Source organism: Nesoenas mayeri (genome assembly GCF_963082525.1).
Source record: "Nesoenas mayeri genome assembly, chromosome: 2".
Lineage (NCBI taxonomy): Eukaryota > Metazoa > Chordata > Aves > Columbiformes > Columbidae > Nesoenas > Nesoenas mayeri.
Window position 1 is genome coordinate 23,839,954 of NC_137543.1, and position 24,770 is coordinate 23,864,723.

The 24,770-nt window shown below is 39.3% G+C and overlaps 1 protein-coding gene across 5 annotated transcripts in view; it reads right to left on the reverse strand.

Annotated features, from left to right (window-relative positions):
• The window catches only part of VPS13B (vacuolar protein sorting 13 homolog B), a 445,653-nt gene that overhangs the window by 12,598 nt on the left and 408,285 nt on the right, over window positions 1–24,770 (reverse strand). For all 5 annotated transcript variants that reach the window (XM_080340706.1, XM_080340704.1, XM_080340705.1 and 2 more), the window contains 14 exons: window positions 23,345–23,608; window positions 23,113–23,196; window positions 22,771–22,946; window positions 22,133–22,303; window positions 21,268–21,469; window positions 20,070–20,258; window positions 19,501–19,647; window positions 18,179–18,462; window positions 16,564–16,691; window positions 15,756–15,955; window positions 13,103–13,221; window positions 11,073–11,896; window positions 6,473–6,649; window positions 5,401–5,571 (listed from right to left, as the gene is read on the reverse strand). In XM_080340706.1, coding sequence (XP_080196832.1) covers window positions 5,401–5,571; window positions 6,473–6,649; window positions 11,073–11,896; window positions 13,103–13,221; window positions 15,756–15,955; window positions 16,564–16,691; window positions 18,179–18,462; window positions 19,501–19,647; window positions 20,070–20,258; window positions 21,268–21,469; window positions 22,133–22,303; window positions 22,771–22,946; window positions 23,113–23,196; window positions 23,345–23,608 — 3,136 coding nt within the window. The remainder of the gene's footprint in view (window positions 1–5,400; window positions 5,572–6,472; window positions 6,650–11,072; window positions 11,897–13,102; window positions 13,222–15,755; window positions 15,956–16,563; window positions 16,692–18,178; window positions 18,463–19,500; window positions 19,648–20,069; window positions 20,259–21,267; window positions 21,470–22,132; window positions 22,304–22,770; window positions 22,947–23,112; window positions 23,197–23,344; window positions 23,609–24,770) is intronic.

Sequence of the window (24,770 nt, forward strand, 5' to 3'; positions counted from 1 at the left end):
CAAAGAAAAGATGAGGATGAGAAGCAGCACACATTTCCCCAGATCCTTGCCCCTGGGATACTATCCATCAGCAATTCAAGAAACTTGCATCCCCCATAAATGACTCCCTCTCCTCTTAGAGAGATTGCTTCCAACTTCTGTATGTGTGTCCTTTACTGTATATTATTCCTCCAGAAAACGCTGGTCTATTTTTAATGTGATACCCAGTTTTTATTGAGCTCAGTCACTGAAGCCAAGTGTGCAGCTGAACGTTCACCCTTCGCACCACAAAGCCGCCTTAATGCCATGCCATGGAAATGATACAATTTTCAATTGAATTCTGTTTCGTCAGTACGCACCAGCTGTTCCTGCTGCTTGACTAAAATAATACCCCAACACCACATTACACAATTGGGATTGTTTGTCCAGTCTTTTCTTTTGTACAATTGTGATGCATTTGAAGGCATAAAACAGTCCGTGGTGTTCTGCTAAGTTACAGTGTTATGTTACCCTGTGACCTCCTTCACCCTATCTATCGAGGTCATCCACAGCAACTGCACTTTCAGAACAGAAGTTATTGCCTTATTAAATGTAATCCACCTAAGTCCTAGCACTAGTAAATTATTTACTGCAATACACTTGAGCAATGTTACAAGGTAATAATAAATAAGAGCCTACTCCAAAGGACCCGTGGTATGCTCCAGGCACTTCTCAGCTGGAATTAGGCCCAGAGGACAAGGAAACAAAATGGAAACCGCTGTGACTGTGTTATACAAGATTATTTATATAGTACCTCAAATAATATATAGCTTAATTAGCCAGTTGTTTAGTACTTCCACACTTTCTGTTATTCTGCCATTTTATTCACGCTCTGAACTTGTCTGTGAAGCCATTGCATTTTTGCGTGCCAAATCCTTCTAAAAGTGCTGTCTTTCTGCCGGCAAAACATGTAACCAATGATCTCCTCTTCCCTGTCTGCTCACCCTTTGTAATCTCAAATTGCAACTCACTGACATAACTCATTCATGTGCTGTGGTTGTGCCCGCAAATCACATAAACTACAACCTTACTCCTTTTAATTAAGGAGTGGCTGATCCTACCACCCTTGCATGGGGGAAGCCAGATCTGTGCCAGCTGGTCAAAGGCTGAGCGACCTCAAAACCCAACAGCAGTGAGATAATGGTGACATGTGTGAGGCTCATTGCATTTCCTAGCACCAGACACTGTGCCAAGCAGATGTCCCCTGGTGTCCATGTGGCTTCTTTCTTTCATAAACTTAGTGGTAGGAGCACCATGCTAGCCAGATTTACCCAGGTCTCTCTCCCCAGATTTCAGCTGGGTATCAGTGGAGCAGAGCATGGAACCACACACTCCTCCCTTCCCACTCTCATTCTCACATCCTAGAGACAGCTATGGTGTCCTGTTGCTGTTCCTCTCCCTTCTCTGTAATGCCCCTTGCCTATTTTATTATTATTTTAATAAAACCATTCTCCATTTTGCTTTCCTTCCTTACCCTAGGCGTTCAATTTCATATGCATGCCCACATATGTACACACAAATTATGTATGTATAAAGAAAACCTCAATAAAATTAAACACGAAAGCAACAAAACAAAAACATATTATTCCATTACTGGATGTAAAGAGGTTCCAGCAACACCATGACATCTGCTAAACATCAGCTGGGGTGCACTCTGGTTAATACATGTTGCTCAGTAACCATAAAAAAGATACTTTGATAACTACAAAATTCAGATAGTTTGAAGTATATCACTGTATTACTTCAAGAAGAATTTGATTATGGGCAGCAACTGGTTTGTGCACAGACTGACAATGTTTGGTGACCATAGCACAGGTTACAGAGTTTAGCAAAGCCTGGGTTGCTTGTGACAAATTCTTGTGACCAAGAAATAATTGCAAAGAATCCCCCACCAGAAGAAACTGGCCTTGCTTTGCCATGACGCTGGAAACTAGCCAAGCTGAAACCATTTCACTTCTTTTTCTTGTCTCTGTTGTCCTTCAGGATTGCCACAAGTGTTTCACATGGAAAATACAGCCAAAGCCTTGCCTCATCACAGCAAACATCACATAAAAATACAGCTAAAAGAAAAGAGCACCTGCTGGCGTGCAATAATATATTTGCAGAATCAGTGTATGGAATAGCACACGTCTTCAGGATTAGCACTGGCTCTTAGTATCTCACTTGTAGCCAGGCAAGCACAGAATGGCTCCGATTCAGGGATAGCTGCACAGCAAGAACAACCACCACCCCCCGTAACAAAAATGTGAGTGTCTGAAATGCAGGCTTTACCCTCTCTAACAGCACAGTGACACTGTCCGGCAGTATTACTATCAGTTGACTTTACCCAAAAGCAGGAAGGAGTAACTAAAATGCCAACCCTTTTTGCTGTTGTGAAAAATGTCTTTTCTAATAGTGTTGTCGGCTTTTCAGTTATTCAGAAATGCTCAGCTTCCTAAAGGGAGCTACTTCAATATGTTATTTTTCACTAGGGCCAGTAGCTGAAAATAGAACCTATAGTTTCAATATTCTCTTTTACATGTTATCAACTACTATTTAAACTTGAACCTGTCACACAAAATGCGAACGATAGCTCCTTGGTGGGGACTGCCCATCACCTGAATATTTTAAACACGATTTCACTGCATTTTTGTCTAATCATATAAAAGAAAAAACACACCTATCATAAGCTTTTGTTTCTTTTCACGCACACATGTTACTAAAATGACCCAGAAGTCTCCCCCAAACTAGCAAAGAAGACAACAGCCGGCCAAAGATAACATCAAATCAAACAACACCCTGACAGCACTTGAGTCATTTAAAACGAGACAGGACAAAGCACTTAAGAATGTACCACAGGGAACAACTTGCACCGAGGAGGAGACGAGAGTACATGATTTTGGCCCTGATTCAGCAAAGCTCTTAAGCATGTGCTTAAGTGCTTTGCTGAATCAGGGCCACCATGAGCCAGATTTTCAGAAAAATCAGAAACGCAACTCTTCTTTCTGTGTAGCTGCCACAAGGTATCGGTGACCTCAGGGCTCTTAGGTGCCTGTGCTGAGGCACAAAATCCGCATTTGCAATTCTTTAAGCTGCTTGCATGAGTCGGATGGCTTTTATAAATGGGATGGTACTTTGACTACCCTGGAAATCTTTTTCACACTTCTCAATTTTACAATTAGAAAGTGACAGAAATTATGGCTTTAAAGAGTCTCGCTCTCTTCATTCCTGTGCTCATCTGAACTCTTCATCCTTGTGAAGGAAAATAACATAGCAGCTCCGCTTTGTTTCGTTATGTATGAAGAACCTGGAGTTATTTTTAGAGCGAGCATGTTCATGTTTACTCTGAATGTGCTGGTGAAAGAAAGCAGCACAGTGGTACCTCCCTTCAACTACGACTGTTTATTTTGAGGGAAGCCACAATATTCTTTAAACTAAATGGTCAGCATAGAAACAGCTTTCTGATGCATTTTTAAAAATTGAAATCACGGTCTATTCATAATTTAGGTCTCAGTGCAATTTACTAGAATGCTGCTGTCTATACAGAGAACGCATGCTTTTTAAAAATCAGGTTTAAATTAAAAAGAATATGCCTGATAAAAATTCACTGGCATATTTCTGATTCCTCAGTGAAAAGTCCCGTACTTGTCAAGTCCAGCAGCAGAATAACTGTTGCTATTTATCTGGGTGCTTTGTTGCCTCCAGTGCTAAAAACAGGTATTTATCAGGGAGGAATCTCTAAATAATAATAGCGGGAGCAGGAACAAGATCCTAGCTTGTGGAGAAGCACTGTTTAAACACTAAAATGAAGCTTTAAGTTTCTAAAATGAAGTCTGATTTCTTAGGAAATCAGGGACACTGACATTCTCACTCTTTCTTTTTAGTTTTGTTTTCACCCAGGCAGACTCCCGCAAACACCCGAAGCCTTACACGCAAGGAGATACAGGCACGGCGTATTTGTACAGGCATGTTATGAGTTCCCGGCTTTCCTGGAGAGCAGAAACTTTGTCGTGTTACAGCCAAAGTTGCGAAGTTTTGCTCTTTGGTTTGGGCTGTACAGCTGATGCTTTTAGCTGTGAAGGGCTCTGGTGTGCCGGTGAAGGGACTAGCCACCGTGTTATCTCACTGTCTTACTATAATAATAACTGAGCCAAGATCACCAAACCACTTCACCAGCACTCATACCCCAGCCTCACACAGTGCTTCTAAAAGTATAATCTTTCATCCAGCTACTCAACCTGACTGCCCTTAGCTCCATAAAATAAGAAGGAAAAAGAAAACCTTCCCCGAACTGCCTTCAATTTGCAACAACTGGTAACAGCTTACTATTGGGACAGTAGCTACGAATATACGAAATTTCTCCTTTATACACATGTCTCCCAGGACATTCACTTGCTGGTTTACAGGCATTATCAAATGACAGTGCTTCACATCATCTAATGTTATTGCTTAAAATAATTTCCAGTAACTTAACCTAAACTTGTAACATTTTTACCACTTCCTCTTTGGGGCTTTCAGGGTTGCGGTTGCAAATTTAGGAGTTGTGTACACTACTGAAGATTAGAAAGAGGACAAATCCTTTCAAGCTTCAGCTCTTCTAACCTTTTGCACTGGACTGCTTTTGGTCACTTTGATCTCTAAGGGATTCATAGTCTTTAATACGTACTGAGGAACTCTGCCAAACAATACAGTTCTGCATTCCTTTGCTGTGTGACAAGTAGAAGTGACCTAGAAAATCCAGCCCCTTACTGCAAAACTTCTTGCAGAGATATTTCCCAGTCTGGGTTATTTTTTCAAATTTTCAGGTACTATTTTGAAATGGCCAGAGTAATCTCCACTTTTAACTGAAACACTTGACTGCTTGATGAACACAATTACACGGAATCAGGATGTTCTAGGTCTCTTTGTAAAAGCAGAATTCCTCATCAAAGCTTACTTAACATCTGCACTAAGTTCAAGTGGTTTCCAAACAAAACTAAGAATCTCTGATATCTACGCTGCAGCAAAAACAAGCAGGTTCAGAAGGCATTCCTATAACTCATTGGAAAGTAAACATCAGCGTGCTGACGTCTTTGTGCTGACTGACTTAGTTACAAGTCACCCTGCCCAGTGCAGAATTATTCTTTTTTTCTCAGATATACATCATGTACCAATGAAACTATTATTTCACAAAGAGAGTACAAAGTTGTTCTATATCTCCAATTATTTTATCAGCAAAAAGCATATACAAAAGTCATTAAACCTTGATAAAAAGAAACAGTATCTCATATACATACTGTGAAGCTATTTCACAAGAAAACAACAAAACAAACAGAATTTGCAATTATAACTCACATGTAGAAAAGACGTGAGCAGATCAGAAAACAGTGTTATCACTCAACTTGATATTTAATAGTACATTACCTAGAAGGCTAATGCCTAAACGAGAAAGCCCCTGTCTCAGTCCTTCTCCCAGGCTCTCTGGAAGCTGCCTTCTCCATTCTTCTTGTCTGTTGTAATGCTCCTCATCCAGTGACAGCCTATCCATATTCCGAGCAAGACTTGTTGCCAGATTGGTAATTGACGTCAGTGTACCTAAAACATGGAGATATACATTTGGGTCTGAATTAAAATGCTTTAATTTAAACCACGGAGACATTCTATGTCTCACTGCAATACTGAGCTTACAAGCAGAACGGCAAGTCAACTGAAAAGTTGCCCATGTGTAACATGCTTTACTATTTGCTAAGCATCACCACACTGCTGCTACGGTCCATGTCACGCCTTTTACATTAGCCTGCACCAGGTTTGCCTGGCCGGTGGGAACAGCAACTCATCCGCACATCCTTCCCCCCTTCCCAAAGTTCTGTAAGGCTAACCTAAACGGAGGGAGGCTGATGTAAAGGTAAACAAATAAATTACAGAAGGAGCCGGGAGGACGGTCAGAGGGAGCCTGGAGCAGCAGCGAGTGGGGGCAGCCGGGCCACGGTCCCTCCGGCAGCTGGAGCCACGCGATGGCACTGTTTGAACAGGCTTCACTAAACCAGAGCTGCTCCGGTTCCCAGGCCAGCCCAGCCCCGCTGTCAAAACCCATCCACGTACTTGCACAGTTATGACAACTGTATCTACTTTTTTTTTTTTTTTAAAGAAATAATAAATATGATGAGGCGACAGAGTGTAGAATTTCTGATGGTTAGCAGAAGTGCAGAACACCTTTAATGCAGTTATCACATGAAATACTGGCTGAGCCGATCTCCATTTCCCACTGGGAGGTTTAAAATTCTGAAGTTTCTGAAACATTCTTATGCACTGTAGTTAACTGGTGATCTGTTTAATACATAAGATGTTATATGTGAGCTTTGTTACCCTCCCAACATTTCACTGCAGCCTAGCAAGCCAAACAAAGCTGCAAGCAATATTGTTTAAAACTTTAACACATCCTTTAACAACGCATGACAACAAAGCAGTAGTTGGAGCAACAAAGTGAAAGCTCTACCTTTGGAAATGTGTTTTACAAACGATGTTGTTCCTCTGGAAACTCCACTGACAAATGCTCCCGGGCCTCTGGTCAGCCCTTCATAGGGGAGCCTGAAGAAATCGGCTATGCCGTTCCCTATGCTTCTCACCAGACTAGCCGGGCTTCCAAGAATTTCCAACGATCCGACAACCCAGCCTGTGTGGAGAAACAAGACACATGTTACCGCTGCAAAAACTGCAGAAGCAGCAGTTGTGAAAAGGTTATTCCTTAATTCTCTTTTTCACACTAGAATTCATTGCATTATGAACTTCCTTTGAGCAAAACACGGGAAATAACTCATCCACTATGAATTCAGAAATGGCAATCCTTCATACTTCGTAAATCAAAGAAATCCTTTTGGCAAACTCACAAATAGCTTTAGAATGACTTCCTTCCAGGAGCTTCCCGTATTTCTGTTAAAAGTGTGCTAGGGAGGCGGATGCTGGAGCCTCACGGCTATGGACGAACGGGACTGCAAGTTCAGATCGCTGGGTCGGTTTTAGATGCTATAAGGCAGCGTTGTGATTTCACATCCTTATGTGATAGGATTGTGACAGGGAGTTTACACTGATACAATGTACTGCTTTACGGGAGTGTGGAGGTCAATTGCTTGATGGAGTGTTAGGAAAGGGGATGCAGATTTTTGACAAGTGCTTAAGAAGTTATTTTAAATCCACCCCAACCCTTCTAAGCTGATCATTTTCTTTCCGAGTGCAGTGAAAGCCAGACAAATGTCTTTTGCTCAGTACAGTTGTGTAAACAGCAATGACATCTACATGCTGATTAGGTTACTCATAGGGGAGTATTCCTTATGCATATCCCAGGAGAGGTATCTGCGGATCTGGTTTCCTATATAAACGCAGGGTTGCCAGCAGTTTGCTGGATGGCTGAGTGTGCAGCAATCTGTTGCTGGAAAGCTGTTTGCAGGTCTTCTCTTTCTCAGGCTGGTTGGCAGCAGATTTATTAGGGAAATAGTGCCGCATAACTTTTTTTTTGGCAGCCCGGAGAGAGCGATTCAGAAATGGCAATAAACATTAAATAGGAACTGCCTGGTCTTTGAGCCCTGGTATCATGAATTTCAACTGGCACTGTCAGAGCAGCACAAGACACTGAAAGACAGACAGATTGGCCTCCTGCTCTCCTGCTGAGGGCCCTTGATCTGTGCTGCCCTCCTCATTCCCATCTCGTCACCACAAACTCCTGCTATCCAGATGCTTTTCTTGTTTTCTAGTAACCCCTCCCAGTCACTCCTGTGGAAGGCTGAATCATGAAACTGAACAGAAGAGAAAATGTTACTCATATGAAATGAATTAATCACATACTATCATTCTAAGCTCCCGGAAAATCTATTATTCTTGTTGAATCTGTCCCACATTTCAGCCCTGGCAGGTTGAGAACTCCAGTATCCGTAGTACAAAAAGTGGGAATCAGAGTGGACATAAGGGAGAGGGTGGGACGAACTATGAAAACAAAAAATAAGCACTGCTGGCACTGTGACGAGCAGAGCGGAGACGAGGGCTGCGGCCCCGCGGTGCCTGCCCTGGAAAGCAGCGCTCCCTGGCAGCCCTTCCCTGCCGGGGACCGGGGGAAGCCGGCGCTCCAGGCTGGGCCTGCGGCTCCCTTGCTGTAGTATTTTTAACAAATTATCTGTGCCACTGTGTGAAGTGATGAAAAGCTGGAGGGGCGGGGAGCCGTGTGCAGATGGAAGAGATGCTCCTTCTGCTTTTTCTGATCAATAATGTTTCAATAATCCCTTACAAACAGACAGATTTTTTTTTTTTTTTCCCCAGATGTCCTTGGCATTCCTTGTCCTGACGCGGTGATTGGATTGGTTGAGGTAACAGAAAGTGAGCTGCATGACACCGTGGATTAACGCCTTGCTGCCCTGCAGGCACCGCCAGGCTGGGACATGAGAGACTTCAACTCTACTCACCTCTTTGGCCAGCCAGCATGTTCAAGAATGAAAACTGGATTAAAATCAGGAACGAAAACAGTTAAACACAAAGCTGAGGGGTTGCCTGGTATCCCAGGGTCAGGCTGTTGCTGTCTGGCCCTGGCCTGTCAGTTTTGGGCAACTCTGGAAGGAGCACGCTCACCCTTGGAGAGCACACAGGAGGAACACGCAACCTGCAGCAAGGGGGACCCTCCTTGGCCAGTGCTCAGAGCAAAGCTGACGGGCCCTCACTGCTGGCATGGACCACCTAACCCAAGGAGGAAGGTGTGGGAGTAAGTCAGGAATAGGAAATGATGAATCAGGAATATTCCCTCAATTCACAATTCATATTTTACCTTGCAGAAATATAGTATCATGTCAGGTACCATTTCCCAAAGTACGCTTAGTAATTTTATCTGCTAATACAAAATAATTATGACTATATTAGCAGAGAGCCACTGCATTTTCTTTATAGGCAACTACAGAGTTAGATCTGGCTGATACCAGTAATAGTTTGAAATAGAATTTTATTAATTTTTAAATAGAAGCCAACTTAATTAGAAAAAGATGGGAGATTTCCATTGCAAGTTTTGCTAATTTGAGATGAGCATTGCTGATCAGTATATTTGGGCAGCGCTCTCCAGTCCCATTCATTGCTTACAAGACGTGGATTCTGGCCGCTCCTTTACAACATCTGGGGCAGCCTGATTGGAGGCTCTGGAGGCTTTGGGCCAAATCCTGCCCGCTCTCACAGGGCAGCAGTGGTCTTGCACACAGCTAAGGGCAAAATGAGATTATAATCTGCTTGGAGCATAAGGCATAGCTGTATGGGAAGACTATTTGTGCAGATGCTACGGAGATTTATGCATAGGAACATAGTGAGAAGAACAGGGTCAAACAACCTGGGGTTTTTTGCAGATTAATGTGGTGAAAATGCAGGACAGTGAGGTCCTCTTTCACAAGAGACCAATCCAAGAAGTGTAACTCATCTGATGGTGAGGAAAGGACTCAGGGCTGGCAGACCATATAAAGGTTTTCCTCCTTTTTAACTTTGTTGACACAATCAGCCTTTTGACAAGTGTTACAGACTCTTCAAAACAAAGCACCTTCTTTGCCCAAGCAAACATTAATCAACACAACTTGTCATTTTAATCATGGTAACCCCTTTCAAAAAACATACCTTAGTTTTAGTGCTTTGAGTGGGATTTAGGTAGTATTATAACTAAATATATGCTTATGTATTTTCCTGAAGAGAAATTCCAGCAAAGCAAACCTCCTTTCTTAATATTTAAACTTGCTTTATTTCAGCTACATCATGAGAGCGCTGAGCAAGGGGTGGCCTGTGCACTTCTGCACGGTGCAGGGGTAGCACAGGAGGAAAGACTGAGACCCGGCTCAGGAATCTCGAACCAGCATGTGTGCGTCACCTGGGATGTTGCAGATGAAAAGCCCGTATAACCCCAATTTCCTGCTGCAGTCTATCACCACTTGTATCACCACTCTCAGCCGGTTGTGGGTAGAAACATTCACACTGAACTGTATTTGGCCACGGTTTCACTCTTAGTTAGCAAGAAACTAGATCTCCCATTTGGTACTACGAAATTTGACTATAAAACAAATCCATACAAGTAGTAAAAAGAAAAAGTAAAAAGAAAATAATGAATTGAGGCACAATGTTCTGGTGCACAACTGTGCTATAGCACAACAGTTGCTATAATCAGCTATGCAAGTCAGGTATGCATGCAGGGAAAGACCAGATCAGCATCTCTCTATTTATAAATACCTGAAATACATGTGTACGATTTTGGAAACTGTGCACAGAAATCAGGTTGCAGCACAAATGCAAGCATCAGAATTTCAGAAAATCTGACCATTAATATTGCAGGGAAACAAATCCCATGTTTCAGTGTGGAGTATGTTACTTGTGTGTGATCACGGAGGAGCTTCCTCCTGCTTCAGGTACAAATTCTGTTTCACACAAAAATAGAGCAGAGACCAAACTTCATTATCTCTAAATTAATATTTATGGGAAACAGAATGTACCTGCTAACCTAATAGACTAATTGCTCACTATTGATCCTATATGGAAAAAAGTTAGTAACGGCAAACTTCATAGATGTTGGATCAAAGGACAACAAACATCTGTGTGCCAGTTTAGCATGAAGGCTGTATGAAGAAAGACAGATTCCTAATCATAAACTGTAGCCAAAAGGAGTTTTACCAACAAAACAGCATTCAGGGCTATAATTTACTTCTGAATGCAACACTGAATAATTTGATTAAATGTAGTTTTGGGGAGTTTATGTGAGGAATGTGGGTTGGTTGTGACTAGTGCTATAATATAAAATGACAAAACCTAAGCCAGCTAGAATACATTTTTATGCTGTCTTCAGGGTTTCGTAAAGCTTTCAAGCGGCTGGCTAATGTTTAGCACAACTTTACAAATCTTCACTGGTGTCTCTTCAGCCATTTTATTTCCCTTCTACCATCTGGCGGGACATGAAAGGTGTCTGAAAATATCATTATCAAACAGTGTTTGAGGAAAACAATAATTGCATGGCTAACATCTAGGCTATTCAGCTTGAGAGACAATCATAGAATCCCGGTACCTAATAAAAATACTACATCTTATGGAAAAGTACTGACCTGCTCTGAAAAGTGCTCCAGCAGCATAATGCATGGCCAAGGCATGGACCAGTTGCCTGGCAGTGGTGAAGATGGGTCCTCGCTCAAACACAGAGAAGGAGAGAGGTGTGTGATCTGAGGCTATATACAGTTTCAATGAAGCATGAATACTGACAAGGAGATTAACAGGTTGTATGGTTAATTTTCTTAACTTCACTGGCTTGACTAAAGCTCTTGCATGCTCTCTCACTTGTTCAGGCAGTATCAGGGTAGTATCTGAAGCATTCATGGATTGACAAGCAGTTTTGTTTTCTGGAAGATATGTGTCAAACAAAGTCTTAATGTAGTAAACAAAGGTGTCTTCCACATACAGTCTAGCTGGCTTGAGCTCAAAATTGAGGTCATTCAAATGAAACATGAAATTATCTTCCTTGGAAAAAGCAATGCAGAGTTTTATAAAGCAGTTTTCCTTATAGCTTTCCAAATCTTTGTTACAAACAATGAGGTTGTTCACTCTGGACCACTGCACGGCCTCATTTTTCTCTCCTTGGCACAGCAGGACTGCAAAATGGAAATTGGATTTGCTGTACAACTGATTGTCCAGTTGCAAGTCTTCACAATACACTTGGAGACTATGAAATTGTGGGAGGCCTTCCATGGCATCCTGTTGGAACTCCTGTGACAGGGGTCTCAGGTAGCTGGTGGCCGGGGCCATGTGGATGAAAACATTGTCTGCTGTGAGACGCAGAAGTTCAGATGAGACTTTGTGGTTTGTAATATCATCAAACGCAGCAAGACTTAACTGACTGATGAACATTTTCAGTGACAGGGTCTGCTCTTGACTTCTAGACAGGAGGGAAAAGAAGTTTTGTTACTATTTTGAGTTCACCTGGTATATTGCTTTCCCAAAAAGCTATTGGGAGAGATGTTCTCTATAATACCTGGGAAACTCATTGTGCAGGTCTCATTAATGTTAATGGGACCTGGCAGCCTTAATCACCACAGTGGGTGCCACCCAGGAGGTCTTCTAAGAAAGGGGATATTACACATTTATGCCACGTTTCTTTATCTTTCTTATCAATTAACAGCATAGTTTGGACATGAATGTCAGTATATACACAGTAATTCCTTATTAGATTCACAACAGAGCCAGATATTAAAGCAGACAACAAATACAATTGTCTGATAATTCACATACAGCCTCAGGTGTTATGTTTTCTGGGAGCCACTACTGAAGGTTACTCTTATGCATAACTCATTTCATACCACATGCAGTGAGTGTCCTCCAATGGAGCCACCGCAGCATATTTCTACTGATGGCGCTGAGGGCCTCTCCCCTCCAGCGTTAACAGCCCATTGCCAAGTTTAACTAGCAAGTGGGCTGTTATGTAGTGCTGATGACCAGTTTCTTGGGGATTAATATTTAATTACAGTGCAAATAAAAAAAGTACAACAAATTCCACTCTAATTGTAACAGCATTGCTGAAGGCCATTCTGCATCTTAGAAATATGTAGTGTTATAATTGCACTTGAATGGAGCTGAGCTCTGGGTTGCAGTGTGTTATGAAGTGGGGAAGTCTTCTGAAGAAGAGTGTTATAATCAAGTACAGTTAGTTACTGACTGTAAGACTATTTCTACCGTCCTTGCACATCAAGCTTCCTACCAACTTCAGTGGGAGCTTGTACAATTACAGATGGCAAGACCTGGCTAAATGTATTTAAAACTGTATTTGAATGTATTTAAACACACTCAAAATTAATTATGATGGAAAATGTATTTTTTTAGTGAACAACTCAGGACTTCTTTTTGTATCAGACATCTAGTGTTTACCCTATAGTAACATGACTTTTGATGTCAGACTGTCCTTTTTTTAACTGTGATATACAAAGCATAACATATGGTCTAAACATAGGCCACAGAGCATGGTGCAGTATTAAACAAAACAAAGAGTTAAGCCCAAGTTCACAGGTCAGTTAACACTTCGAAAGTTGACTGACCTCTTGGCACTGTTTGGTCATGCTTTCTATCATCTTTTATGCGCTTTATATACCTGTTGAGGTTGATCTCGACGGGTCCCGCTCTTCCTTCTGGGGCCAGCGTTATGACTATTGTTCCACACTGATGGGCAATGTCGACATAAATGTAGCCAAAGCCAGTTAAAAAGACAATCTAGCGGAGAGAGTTAGAAACATATGGAATGCTACTGAAATGACTATTTTTAATGTCATAGTTTGAATTAATGCCTTTGAATGCCTTCTGGTTGAGATTTCTTACTCAAATCATGATATTGTTCAGGAAAAACAGAAACAGATCTCAATACTTTTGAAAGTAACAGCTCTGATACTTCAAGTATTTCAGTTGTACAGCAAGATGAAATTTGCACCTCATCCTTTAACTCTATAACTGAATACATTTTAATAAGAAACTTCTTCTCCAGAAATAAGCAAGATGTTCAGGGGAGGGGGGAGGTTATGTGAGAAAATAATAAATAGGAAATTTTAATTTGTTATTTTGGATTAAGGAGAAAGGCATGTTCCGGGAGCTCTGCAAAACACCACCTTTTCCTTGGGAAAACAAACTCTAAATTAATATTATGCTGCTATGTTCTAGCTCATGGCTGGTTAGATGACTGGCTGATAGCATGATGCAAAACACATGAAAACTAAAAAATAAGTAACATTTTTGATTCATGAAGACTTGCTTAACAACTCAACAATGACCACATTTTTAAGCCACCTAAACTGGTTTTGTGAGAACAGCTTCATAAGCAAGGTGCTGCCACAAAGAAATGGCAAAAGTCTATTGGAAAGTGCAAAATGTCTAAAAAAGGCAGGAAAATGGGAACTTGACAAAAGGTTTGTGTCTTGCTTACAGACGTGCAAACTTTCATTCTAGCAATCTGTCCTTAGGAATAAATATTCTACTTAAAGAAATGATGTGTTGGTTTTGGAGCTTAATTCTGCAATACTTCTGTGCAAATTTTGTGGGGTTTGTTGTTGTTGTTGTTGCTGTTTTTGTTTGTTTGTTTCAGAATATAAAATATTAAACTCTTTAAGTTTGGAAAACTCACAGTCATCCTTGTTAGAGCAAGTTGGCTTCTCTTTTCTAGTAGGACTACTATCAACACAATTGTTTACTAGATTTTAATGACAGAAGCTGTAATTTAAAGGAATGCAAACTCAAGGAATAACACAAAGATAATGGACCAGCACAAGTAAAATAAGCAGGTGTTTGTCTTGAAGAATCTTTACTGCTGTTAACAAGTCACCAGGAGGAAAAACACTCAGAAATTTAGTAGAATTAGCACTTAAACTGATTCTCCTTACAAGATTTATAATAACTTTGTACAGATAATTAAATTTTGTTCATCAAATTATGTCTTATTCTTCTGAGAATTACATATAAGAGAATTTCTAATTTTGATATCTCAGTTTTAATCCTCTGCTTCTCTGAAAGAGATTCACAATCCTGCATGATGGAATTGCAGAAAAAAAGGACATTTACTGAATTTTCAGTACACTCATTATTCTAAAAAAACCCTCATCGATCTTAAAGATTGGTCATTTAAATTCCAATTTCAGATGATTCTGATGATAATTTTAGTAAATTAGTAAAAAATATATTTCTACTAGAATGAGAAATATCTATTTGTGACTAGGTAGAAAGAGTGCAAATTGCTTAAGATCCTCTAAATCCCCATTATTTCACAATCTGAACTAAGTTGTATATGACGTTATTAGAATATTCCTTATTTACTTCTATTTATAGTTTTCTAAGAGAAACACTGATAGAGAAATCCTGGGGAAATTCTCTACCTGTAAACCCTAAAACTTCAGTACCAGAAAGCAATACTTTTCACTTGGATAGTTCTTCAAGTAGACAACGATTCCCAAACGTTGTCTTAGCATCTAATTCCTTCTAGAAGCCAGATACTTATAAAGAACCCTGGTCTGGCATAACATTAATGACTGAAATTTGAAACCTCGCATGACTTGACCGGCTTGCTGAATGAAACTGAACTACTTGCTATATAACATAACACTCAATAATCAAGAGCATTTTGTGATTGGTCCTCAGGGAAAACATCTGAAACTAGTCTTTCTTTCAAAGAGCCAAGAAGTTTATGTTGATTCCATGTAAACTAATGACTTCAAAGATGGAAAAAAATTCCCATCAAAAAGAATTGCTCCAGTCAAGGAAGTGTTCATTTACCTCAAAACAGGAGAAAAATAACCGAAGAAAAAGGGTGTTTTGTTTTGTTTTAGAAAAACGTGTAGCTTCTATGAAGACACACAGGGAGAATGACAGTGATGATTCCTACAAGAATTAAAGTTAAAAACTCTGTGACAATTAAGTTACCCAAAAGGATTTTCCTGGATCCTGTTGGATCCTTTACTTAAGGCGGGCAGACATTTCCAGGGTGTCCTTTGGCCTTGCCAGGTTGATCAAAAAGAAGCAAAATAAATCAGTGCTAGAAAGCCTGTATTTTTGATCTAGTTATTTTAAAAAACAGTCAGTGAATAAAGTAGTCTGTATTCTAAAACTTCCACAGGAAGGGGCTTACTAAGGAGAGCTCTCATGACTTTAAAAACAACCTAAAACCGACTGAAAGGATATGCTTATTGCAGAGGAACAATATACTGTGAAGGTCAGGAAGACAACCATTTATGCCGTGAACTAGGAAATAGTTTATAATGATTTACTTGTGTTCCTTGATTGTTGACATCCACAAAATCACTCCATTCATTTCCTAATTCATCAGATGACATCACTTTCAGAAGAATGCTGGGTAACAAATCTCTTGTTTTGCAGTCTGGATAGCTGGATACTTGATGGTAAAGTTCATGATGAACCGAACATTCAGCTGGAATCTTTCTACAATAAACTTCAAACTTCGGTGTATCTGAAATTTTATGAAATATATAATATTAGGGCTTTCTGAAACATGTATTAAATCAAAATTAATCTATGCTTATACAAACTAGGACATTTCTGCCTTAAATATTACTAATAAATAAACCCATTACTTTTCTATTGGTTGGAATTTTATGTGTTTTGTGGTTATTTTTTCCTTTTCTTTTTTATGTCACAAAGATGTACATGAATAATGTTCCACTGACCATTACATTAATATACTGTAACTGGAATTTTGGCTGTTTTGTGTTCCATTTGTAAATCTGAGGAGATGTAAATTTTCCATGGGATTGAGCTGATGTCAATACAACTTCACTGCCTATTTGTTTCCTGCCACCAGGTCACCCTGACAGACAGCTGGAACCAGGGAGACCCAAAAGCCTGGAGCCACGAAAGTTCATACTCCCGGCCTCACAATTATCTCCAATAGCTTCCAGGCTTCAGTACCTTCCAGAGTCTCTCACTTTGAGACAGACAATTATGAGGCCATCAAGTTCTTGTTGTAACCAAAACATACACTGAACTTTGTATCAGAGATACAGTAAAATAATTTATACTACAACAGTGCACTGTTTCTAATTACTGCATATGACCTACCTTTGAAGTTCTCTTTTACAAGCAATGGAATGGAGCACTTATTGTGGATAATTATACGAGGACTAGGGTCTTCTGTAAGTGTTAGGTACGTCACGCCAAGATGCTCTTGATAAGTCAGTGCTATAGGTCTAAAGCAGAAGCAGATATATTTGATCATGCATGTTTTAGATTAATTTTTTACGTATTATTACTCTGGACAATTAAAAACGTTCAAAACTAGCATCTGTAAGATTCTTTATGATCAAGTTCTAATTCCAAAGATATTGATATACATTTAGGTTAGAACATATCTCCACTGAGAATTATGTTTAAACAGAAGAACACGTGGAAATAGTATGAAAAACAACACCAGAGAAGAAGTCATTTCATAGAGACTACTCATGAGTTAAACTGAGCGCGTGTGTTTGCAAGATGGGAGCCCTAGCCAGCAGAGATTTATATTAAATTAAAAACATGAGATTGTAGGCCCAAATTTTCAACATAAATCTTTAAAATTTTGCAGAAGAATTTGCATGCATACTTCTCTGATACACATGAAAGATATTTTTAACAAATACATAAATCTGTAACTGACTGCCCCCCTGGAATGATCCACAATGCTATGATCCTTTCAAATGTTAATGTTATTGATCACCGCTGCATAAATTTCCAAAATGAAAATAAATTAATTTTCTTCTACTCATTAGCTACATAAAATGTCTTTGTGTATAAACATAAATTCTTTTGTGCATGTACAATTTCTTTGGCTATTTCTAAAAAACTTCACCTCACAGTGAACTTAAAAATCCAAACAGTCTGAAAATTTGATTAGGAACGTAAGATCCTCTGTGCCTGTCTCAAAATTATAAGGAATTCTTTCCTTGTTCTTCTAATTTTTTTTTTTTTTTTAATCTGAAGTCTGTGTGAGAATCTTCAGTATCCACAATGACACCTCTTAGACTTTGCAGAAGAACCATTTGAGGGTTTGAATGATATTAAGCACTTCAGGCAAGAGAAAGATCATATGGCTGGTAAGATATATTGATGTAGCTCCTCTAATTTCAGCAGATTGTTTCTCGTTTATACCAGTATAAGCATGAATAGATTTAGATACCAGGTCTGAGAACTGAAGTTGGGCGTCTGACAAGTCAGTGGACTGTTATTTTTAACTAGCTGGATACATTCGTCTCTAAGTGGAATGCACATTTGGATATTCCTGTTCATCCTCTTACTATTCTTACTAAAATGGATTTTTACCTTTTATAAACAAAACATGAATTTTTGTATTATTTCACACTGCTCTTGAACTCTTAAATTGTTGCCCACAAATTAAAAAATACTATAATATCAAATAAAAAGTTTTCATGCTCTTATTTTGTATGCATGTGAAAAAATAGCAGCCCATACATTATAAAAATTGTACAACTTGTACATGGTCATAACATTAAACCATTTATAATAAAAGCATCAAACCCATCAAAAGATAACAATTTTTAAATTAAAGTAAGACTTGCCTTTACATATGGGGGGCATGTGTTACTCTGACTGTTGCATTAATCTCTTTAGGTTTCTTACTAGTCGAAGCTTTATAGCAACAAGTGAAGTTCATTATTCATGACTGTTCATTGCACAGTACCTGGTACAAAATCCACTTTCACTACGAACCCCTGTGGGCACCGCCACGCTCTGTCTCGGGAACTCGGGTTTAATGACAGCTGGGAGGCTCCACAGCTCCCGACTGCCGGCGCAGCCGCCGGGGCTGAAGCTCAGCAGCAGGCGTTTGTCTGTCAGAGGCGTCTCCAAAGTGAGGGGGCTGGTGTCCGACAGCAGGTCCCAGCAGGGAACAGTGCTCAGCGCCTCGCGGGATGGTGTCCCAGCTGGACTGACGCTGAACACCGTACTGGCTGGGGAGTAGAAGTCCTGGAAAGAAAAAAGATGGTGCTAGCACAACACGCTGGCTCTTAATGGAAAGTTTATTCATGTTGGTCTTGCATATCAACAGGCTCAAGCAGCTACTGACCACAACTAACTAAAGGTTGCACTAAGTCCATTGCATGAAAAGCTATTTGGCCAAATTCTGTCTCCAGGTATACTTATGCAGTTAACTCAGTGCAGTTATCTACAGTCCACTCTCAGATGCACAAGGTAGCTATACCAAAAGCAACAGTCACATCACTGTAACGTAAGTGTGACAAGAAAATAAATTCAGAGAAGGAAACCTAAGAAAGGATTTTAGCCTCAACATTCTTCCAATTCCCCATCTCAAAATAGTTAAAACTGCAACAAAATGCTTATGCACAAATGTAGATACCGATGTGAAGAAAACCAATGCAGAAGAAAAACAATACAGAAATAGGCACCTTTAAAATTAGTTTCTCTGCCAACTCCTCTAGCAAGTTTGACTCTGAGAATTCTTTCCACATATTTTACTATAAATATATCCTTAAATATATTGTGTGATTATTATAAAACTGATATTAACCATTTGATGCAGTTTGCTGAAATATATAATCTTGAGGCATGTGTCTAGTTCTGCAGCTTTGTTCAGATAACTGGAATCTTCCCAAAATGATAACGAAAAGTTTTAAGCCTGCCAGGCCAATATACCTCTTACACATGGAGTCAGTAAAAATTCTGAGAAAAATTTCAACAGCTACTATGGATTACGCTGCCTATTTTACAGAAATGGCCGTTAGTGCCCGAACAGATGGAGAACAGGCAGAACTAATTCTGCAATGTGCAAGAATCTCCTGCTTTGCAGATTTCTGATCACAGTTAATTACTGGAGTTGAATGTACTCAGCATTCTGTATTTTAAATTAAAATAATAAAGAATACTTTATCCTTATAATGTCTAAAGATTTCTGTTCAAGCTCTGCTATATACAGTTGAGACCATACAAACCTAAAAACCCATGTACGGCAGATGACAAATAAAAACAGTATCCGCAGTGCTTTACCTCTTCTCCCGAGCAGGGTTTGGAAATAGAAAGCTGTGGCCTATAATAGATTTGATAAGATGTATCATTTATTATTGTTGTTTTATCTTCTATCTGTAGAATTTGTATTCCTTGTTGAAGCATTGAAGAAATGCAGAATTGACACAACTGTAAGATAATAAAAACAACGAGGTCACACACAAAATCACAAAAGGTATTGAAATACAGTAACAGAATTGCCATTTTCTTTTTAACTGTGGAAATCCTGTCTATATTCATGCACTTCATAACTGTAGCCACATCACGTACTTTTTGAAGTTTCATCTGTCAATATTTTCCCAACAGGACTGAGAATTCATTAATTCTTTCTCCAGGAGATATTGCATTACCTTGATGAACTGGGCAGAATGTTTTTGCCAATCTAATTCTTTAAATTATACTTCATACATTGTTTATACTCTCATTATGTTTTACATAAATTAACAATTGGGGAGGAGCTTTCACACTGCATATATTTGATTGTTTTCATCTGCTATATGACTTTTGTTTTTAAATGATAAAGTTATAGATCATGATAATTTTGTTCTAACCTTTTGATGACCTGGAAAAGCACCGAGTTTTATTTCAGCTTCAACAAAACCTTCTTCGTCCAACGTTACTACTTCCCCATTATCAGCATCCTTCCATTTCGGGGAGGTCACATTATGAACCAGCTTAATTGCCACTGATTTGTGCACAGTATTAGTGTTTGCCCAGTATATTCCAACCTGAAAAGCTTCCTGCAAATGAAAAATAACCGATTATCACTTGCTGAAAATGCTATATTCTTCTACTAGTAAGAAATGTAGTTTCCAGTATGAAGTCAACCTCATTTCTTCCTTTCCTCTCCCTGATTGTTTCTGTGTGGCATAAGGACAGATGAAACCACCATGTGGATACAGGACTGATGCTCATGGGTGGAATCAATACCACAGTCTGCACACTGAGACATGTTATTAGGCAGACCTGTTTATTAACAGACATACACTGAGGGGAAAAAAAGATGGCAAAATAAACAGGAAGTATCAGATTGTCCACTTGGGATTGACAAGCTGCTGTGTCAAATCATTTTAATTCTTTCAAAAATTAAGTACATTGGGGTTGTAATGAAAACGCATGTGCATGACCAAGCACATGTGAGAAGATCCATTACACAAAACTCTGAATTCAGGAAGACAGGTAGCTTAAAGAATCTTGTTTGTAATTTGCCCTCTCTCATTATCAAACCTTTCTTGGTGGCATATGAGCTGTGAAACAACTTGACCTAAAACACTCTCAAACTAAACATTCCTTCCAGGCTGTCGGCTTTGCTACTGCGGTCAACACACTTCCCAAGTGATAGGTCAGCACGGCAGGGGTCAAAGTCTATATTTGGCCCTTATAGCAATTTACTTGGGCTGCTACATCATGCCCATGTTGTGGATTCATTGGCTGAAACTGGAGGAAGGATAGAAGTCTGCTGAATCAGAAGGCATGCAGGTCTTCTTCCTACAGTGCCTTACAGGCAATTTGTAACTAAGACATTTTTCTTCAACCATTGCTATCAAGTATGTTGTCCTTCCAATCCAGTGACTCAGTCAGTGTGGCAAATTTATATTGTTATTTGTACTCCTCATCATATAACTAACAGACATAGTGACTGTTAGTCACTATGGGGAAATTGTCTGGGAATTGTCTGGATTAATAACCATTCTTCAGAATCAGGATGTTTAGCAGAAATATGCCTGTTAACATGAATAGCAAAGTTACCTCGAAGTTGGGGGGTATAATTACTTTCCCAGTAGGTACTTGAAGAATGATCTTCTCTCCTTCAAACAGCCAGAGATCCCACTTGGACTGATTGATAAGTAAAGCCCAGGGCAGGAGTTCTATCAGCAGAGTTTTAACACACGGTTTCCACACTGACAACTTTACCCGCATTGGGCTATCCCATTGGGAGAGCTGTTCATTGCTGTTCAAAAACAAAAAAAAAGATAAAGTCAAAGGAATAATGAATTCAAGATAACAAATGATAAACGGTCATTTTCAGAAATTTGCAAGGCTCTTCTGGTTTTGAAATAGATAAACAATCTCCTCTTATTTTACCATTCTGGAACATACTGTGATGCTGCCAGATAGATGTAGGTACACGTAGGCTATGAAGACATATTTTTAACTGCATAAGCTCAACCTAAATTTGGTCAATTAAAAAATCCTTTAGCAGAACTACCACTATTCTTCAGAACAAAACTTATGACTTTCATAGTCATAAAATCACATTTCCTTTTTTTTTTTCGCAACTCCTCCTACAGCAACTCCCTGCTTCTGTACTGAAACAACCAACCACTGAATAAACAACAGCTTCTATAGTTGCAGTAAAGAAGGTTCATTCACAAAAAAGAGTTTAATTTTTTTTAATCCTTGATAATGCAATCTTGTCAGTGGAATCGAGGGCAGCCCCTAGGTTGACCTCATTTTTTTCCCACCTGCAACAGATTCTGCAACTTACATACAGGGATTGTGTAATTACTGAGAACATACTCAATGCTGATCACATATAGTCTTCTAAAGTGTGATTTCAATATACGTGAAAAGACAATGCAACAACCATGAAGAAGGTTTAACAAAGAATTACCTGTCTGAATCCTTCCTATTATATGGCCATGCAGGCTGGGGAGGATTAGCAGTGCCATAGAACTCAGACAGTATCTGGTTGACATTGCCGCCTGGATGGGATTTAGTCTCTATCTGTTTAATTAGCGTAGTTGAGATAGGGACCGCGCACTCTGATGGATCATCTTCCTCCCTGTCATTGAAAACAGATCGAGTTGTTACACAAAAGGCCAAGCATTAGTAGCATTAACTTTTTCTTTAATGAAGCTTTCCAAGCATACTCTGCAAAAGGAACAGTCTCAAGGTAATCATGGATGAATCAAGTTACAATGTTTAACAAGTTCCTGAGCATTACCTGACATAAATGAGCTTGTTACGACACTGTAAAGACCTTTGTGTCTGAGACCCTAGAAACTCCTCAGCATTCTCAAAAATAATTTCAAGATCATTTAAGAATTTATTTTTCAAAACACAAAAAAGTGGACTTAAGCAAACCACATTTATAGGTGTCACCTATAATTTCAGGCTACATATGCTTGTTCTGTTGTATCTCCTCCGTGTATGCCATATTCTTGGAATTAATGCACCAGACGTTAAAGTGTAAATTATTCCTTTCTTTCCACACAAATGAACCATTTTAATGGAAAGCGCCTATTTTACCTGGCTTGAAATGTCAGGTGGTGCATAAGATCAGGTTCTATATTTTGCAGTGCTTTCTCCTGTCCTTTCCCTGGAATCACTTGAGTTTCATTCAATCCTAGACTTCTTTTCTCTAAATGTATGATAATTGGGTCTGGAAGATGGCTTCTTACAATGAAGAGAGGGCTGAAAACAATCTACAAAAAGAAAAGAAAACACCAATTTAAGGCTAATTTTATTCCAGTATTACAACTGTTTAAACGAGCTATTAATCAATTGTTAAAGTGGGTCATTTTACCCTAAATTTATTATATGACATGCAAGGCATAACATTTACATTTCAGAGTCATGAAATGCACTTACTAATCGTTGCTGCACATGAGAGTTGGGCTCTAAAGTCAAAATTGTGCACCACACGTATGTAATTGAACTCTTTGAAGATGGTACCTGTATGAAGAGAGATCAGCTGCATTACACTAAAATTATTTCAGGATGATAATGTTTGAAACTTCATCATATAAAATAGAAGTTTAAAAGCAAAGTCCCCGGTTCACATTTTTATGCTTTATTCCATATATCTACTTCTAAGTCATACCTGAATGACAGTGCTGTGTTCTGTATGTTTAGAACTTAGACATACATCTCGGGACCAGTCTTCATCTCCTGTGGCTTTCACACTCAGCTCGGTGAGCTCATTGTTTTCTAGGACATACGAAGGCAACTTCTGCTTGGGTGCAAGGCAGTTGATGTGTTCTTTAACAACAGCCTGTCCATCCTGACTCATGTAATGCTGAACCACTTTCAGTTCAATACTTTCAGAAAGGTAACTACAGACTGTCTGTCTTCCACAGATTAGGATCTAAAACAGACAAAAACATGCAGTTCATATATAAACAACTGTGAAAAAAGAAAGGTCTAATTTGAATTACAGAGTGAAAACCTGTACAAGAATAATCTCCCTTTTTTAGGTTCTCACAAGCACTGCTGAAGGCAGTGAATGGTAAAACATTATTTTCATTGGCCAAATATATGTGCCTAGGTATTAAACCTAGGTATTAAACACTTGAAATATTGCTAATGCAGTGCATGTAACACACCCACTTTCATTCCCATTGAACTCAGCAGTACTGCCTACAGCTGACATAGCTCTGGTTTGGATTTTAAGAGTACTGTGATAGTCTCTGAATGCTGAGCCCTTTCTGAGTGGACATAGTGATGTACTTCAGAAGAAAGGTTTCTACTGACACCTCACATTCCCATCACAATCCAGTGACCCAGACCTTTCAGTATGTTTGGTGCTTCAAAGCTTGTAATACCAGTAAATGGCTGTAGCATATTTCTGTATTTCAGTGCACCCACTTAGAAAATGACCAAATTAGATTCAGAGATGTTGCTGTCCATCACACATGAATTATTTACTACAGACCATATATTACTATTATTTATTATAGAACATATATCTGACTTTTTCCAAGCCACACCAAGGAACAGCATTCCACATTTACCCTTGCTACAACCATCTTAATTTGCTTTTCATTAATGAGGGTGCACACCGTATCTACAACCTACCAAACAAAATCTCAGCAGGGCTTTCGGTGACACCAGGCATTGTTCTTGTCTGATCAGCTGTATTTCTGTTGTGCAACATGAGGTGCTCTGCCACATCCATGAGCTGAATATGTTATGTCCACCACATGCTCTGGCTTCTGCCAACACAGGCAGAATGACTGCACTCTTATTACAGATCTCTTTACAAAGATAGTATGTGAAAAATTACTGCACAGCAGCCCATTTTCAAATGTTAATTTGGACATTACTTCATTCTCTTTTAACAATACCGAAGCCCGAATTACAACCCCAAATAAGATATGAACAGTTTCTTAAAAATAAAAAAACAACAAAAGATCTGCTTCTCAAGAACTTGAAACATGCAATAGATTGATTGACTTATCATTTTCAGAACTTACAAACTGTGCAAAGGGATGTTTACTGGAACATGCAAAATATGTGATGGTAGTGGA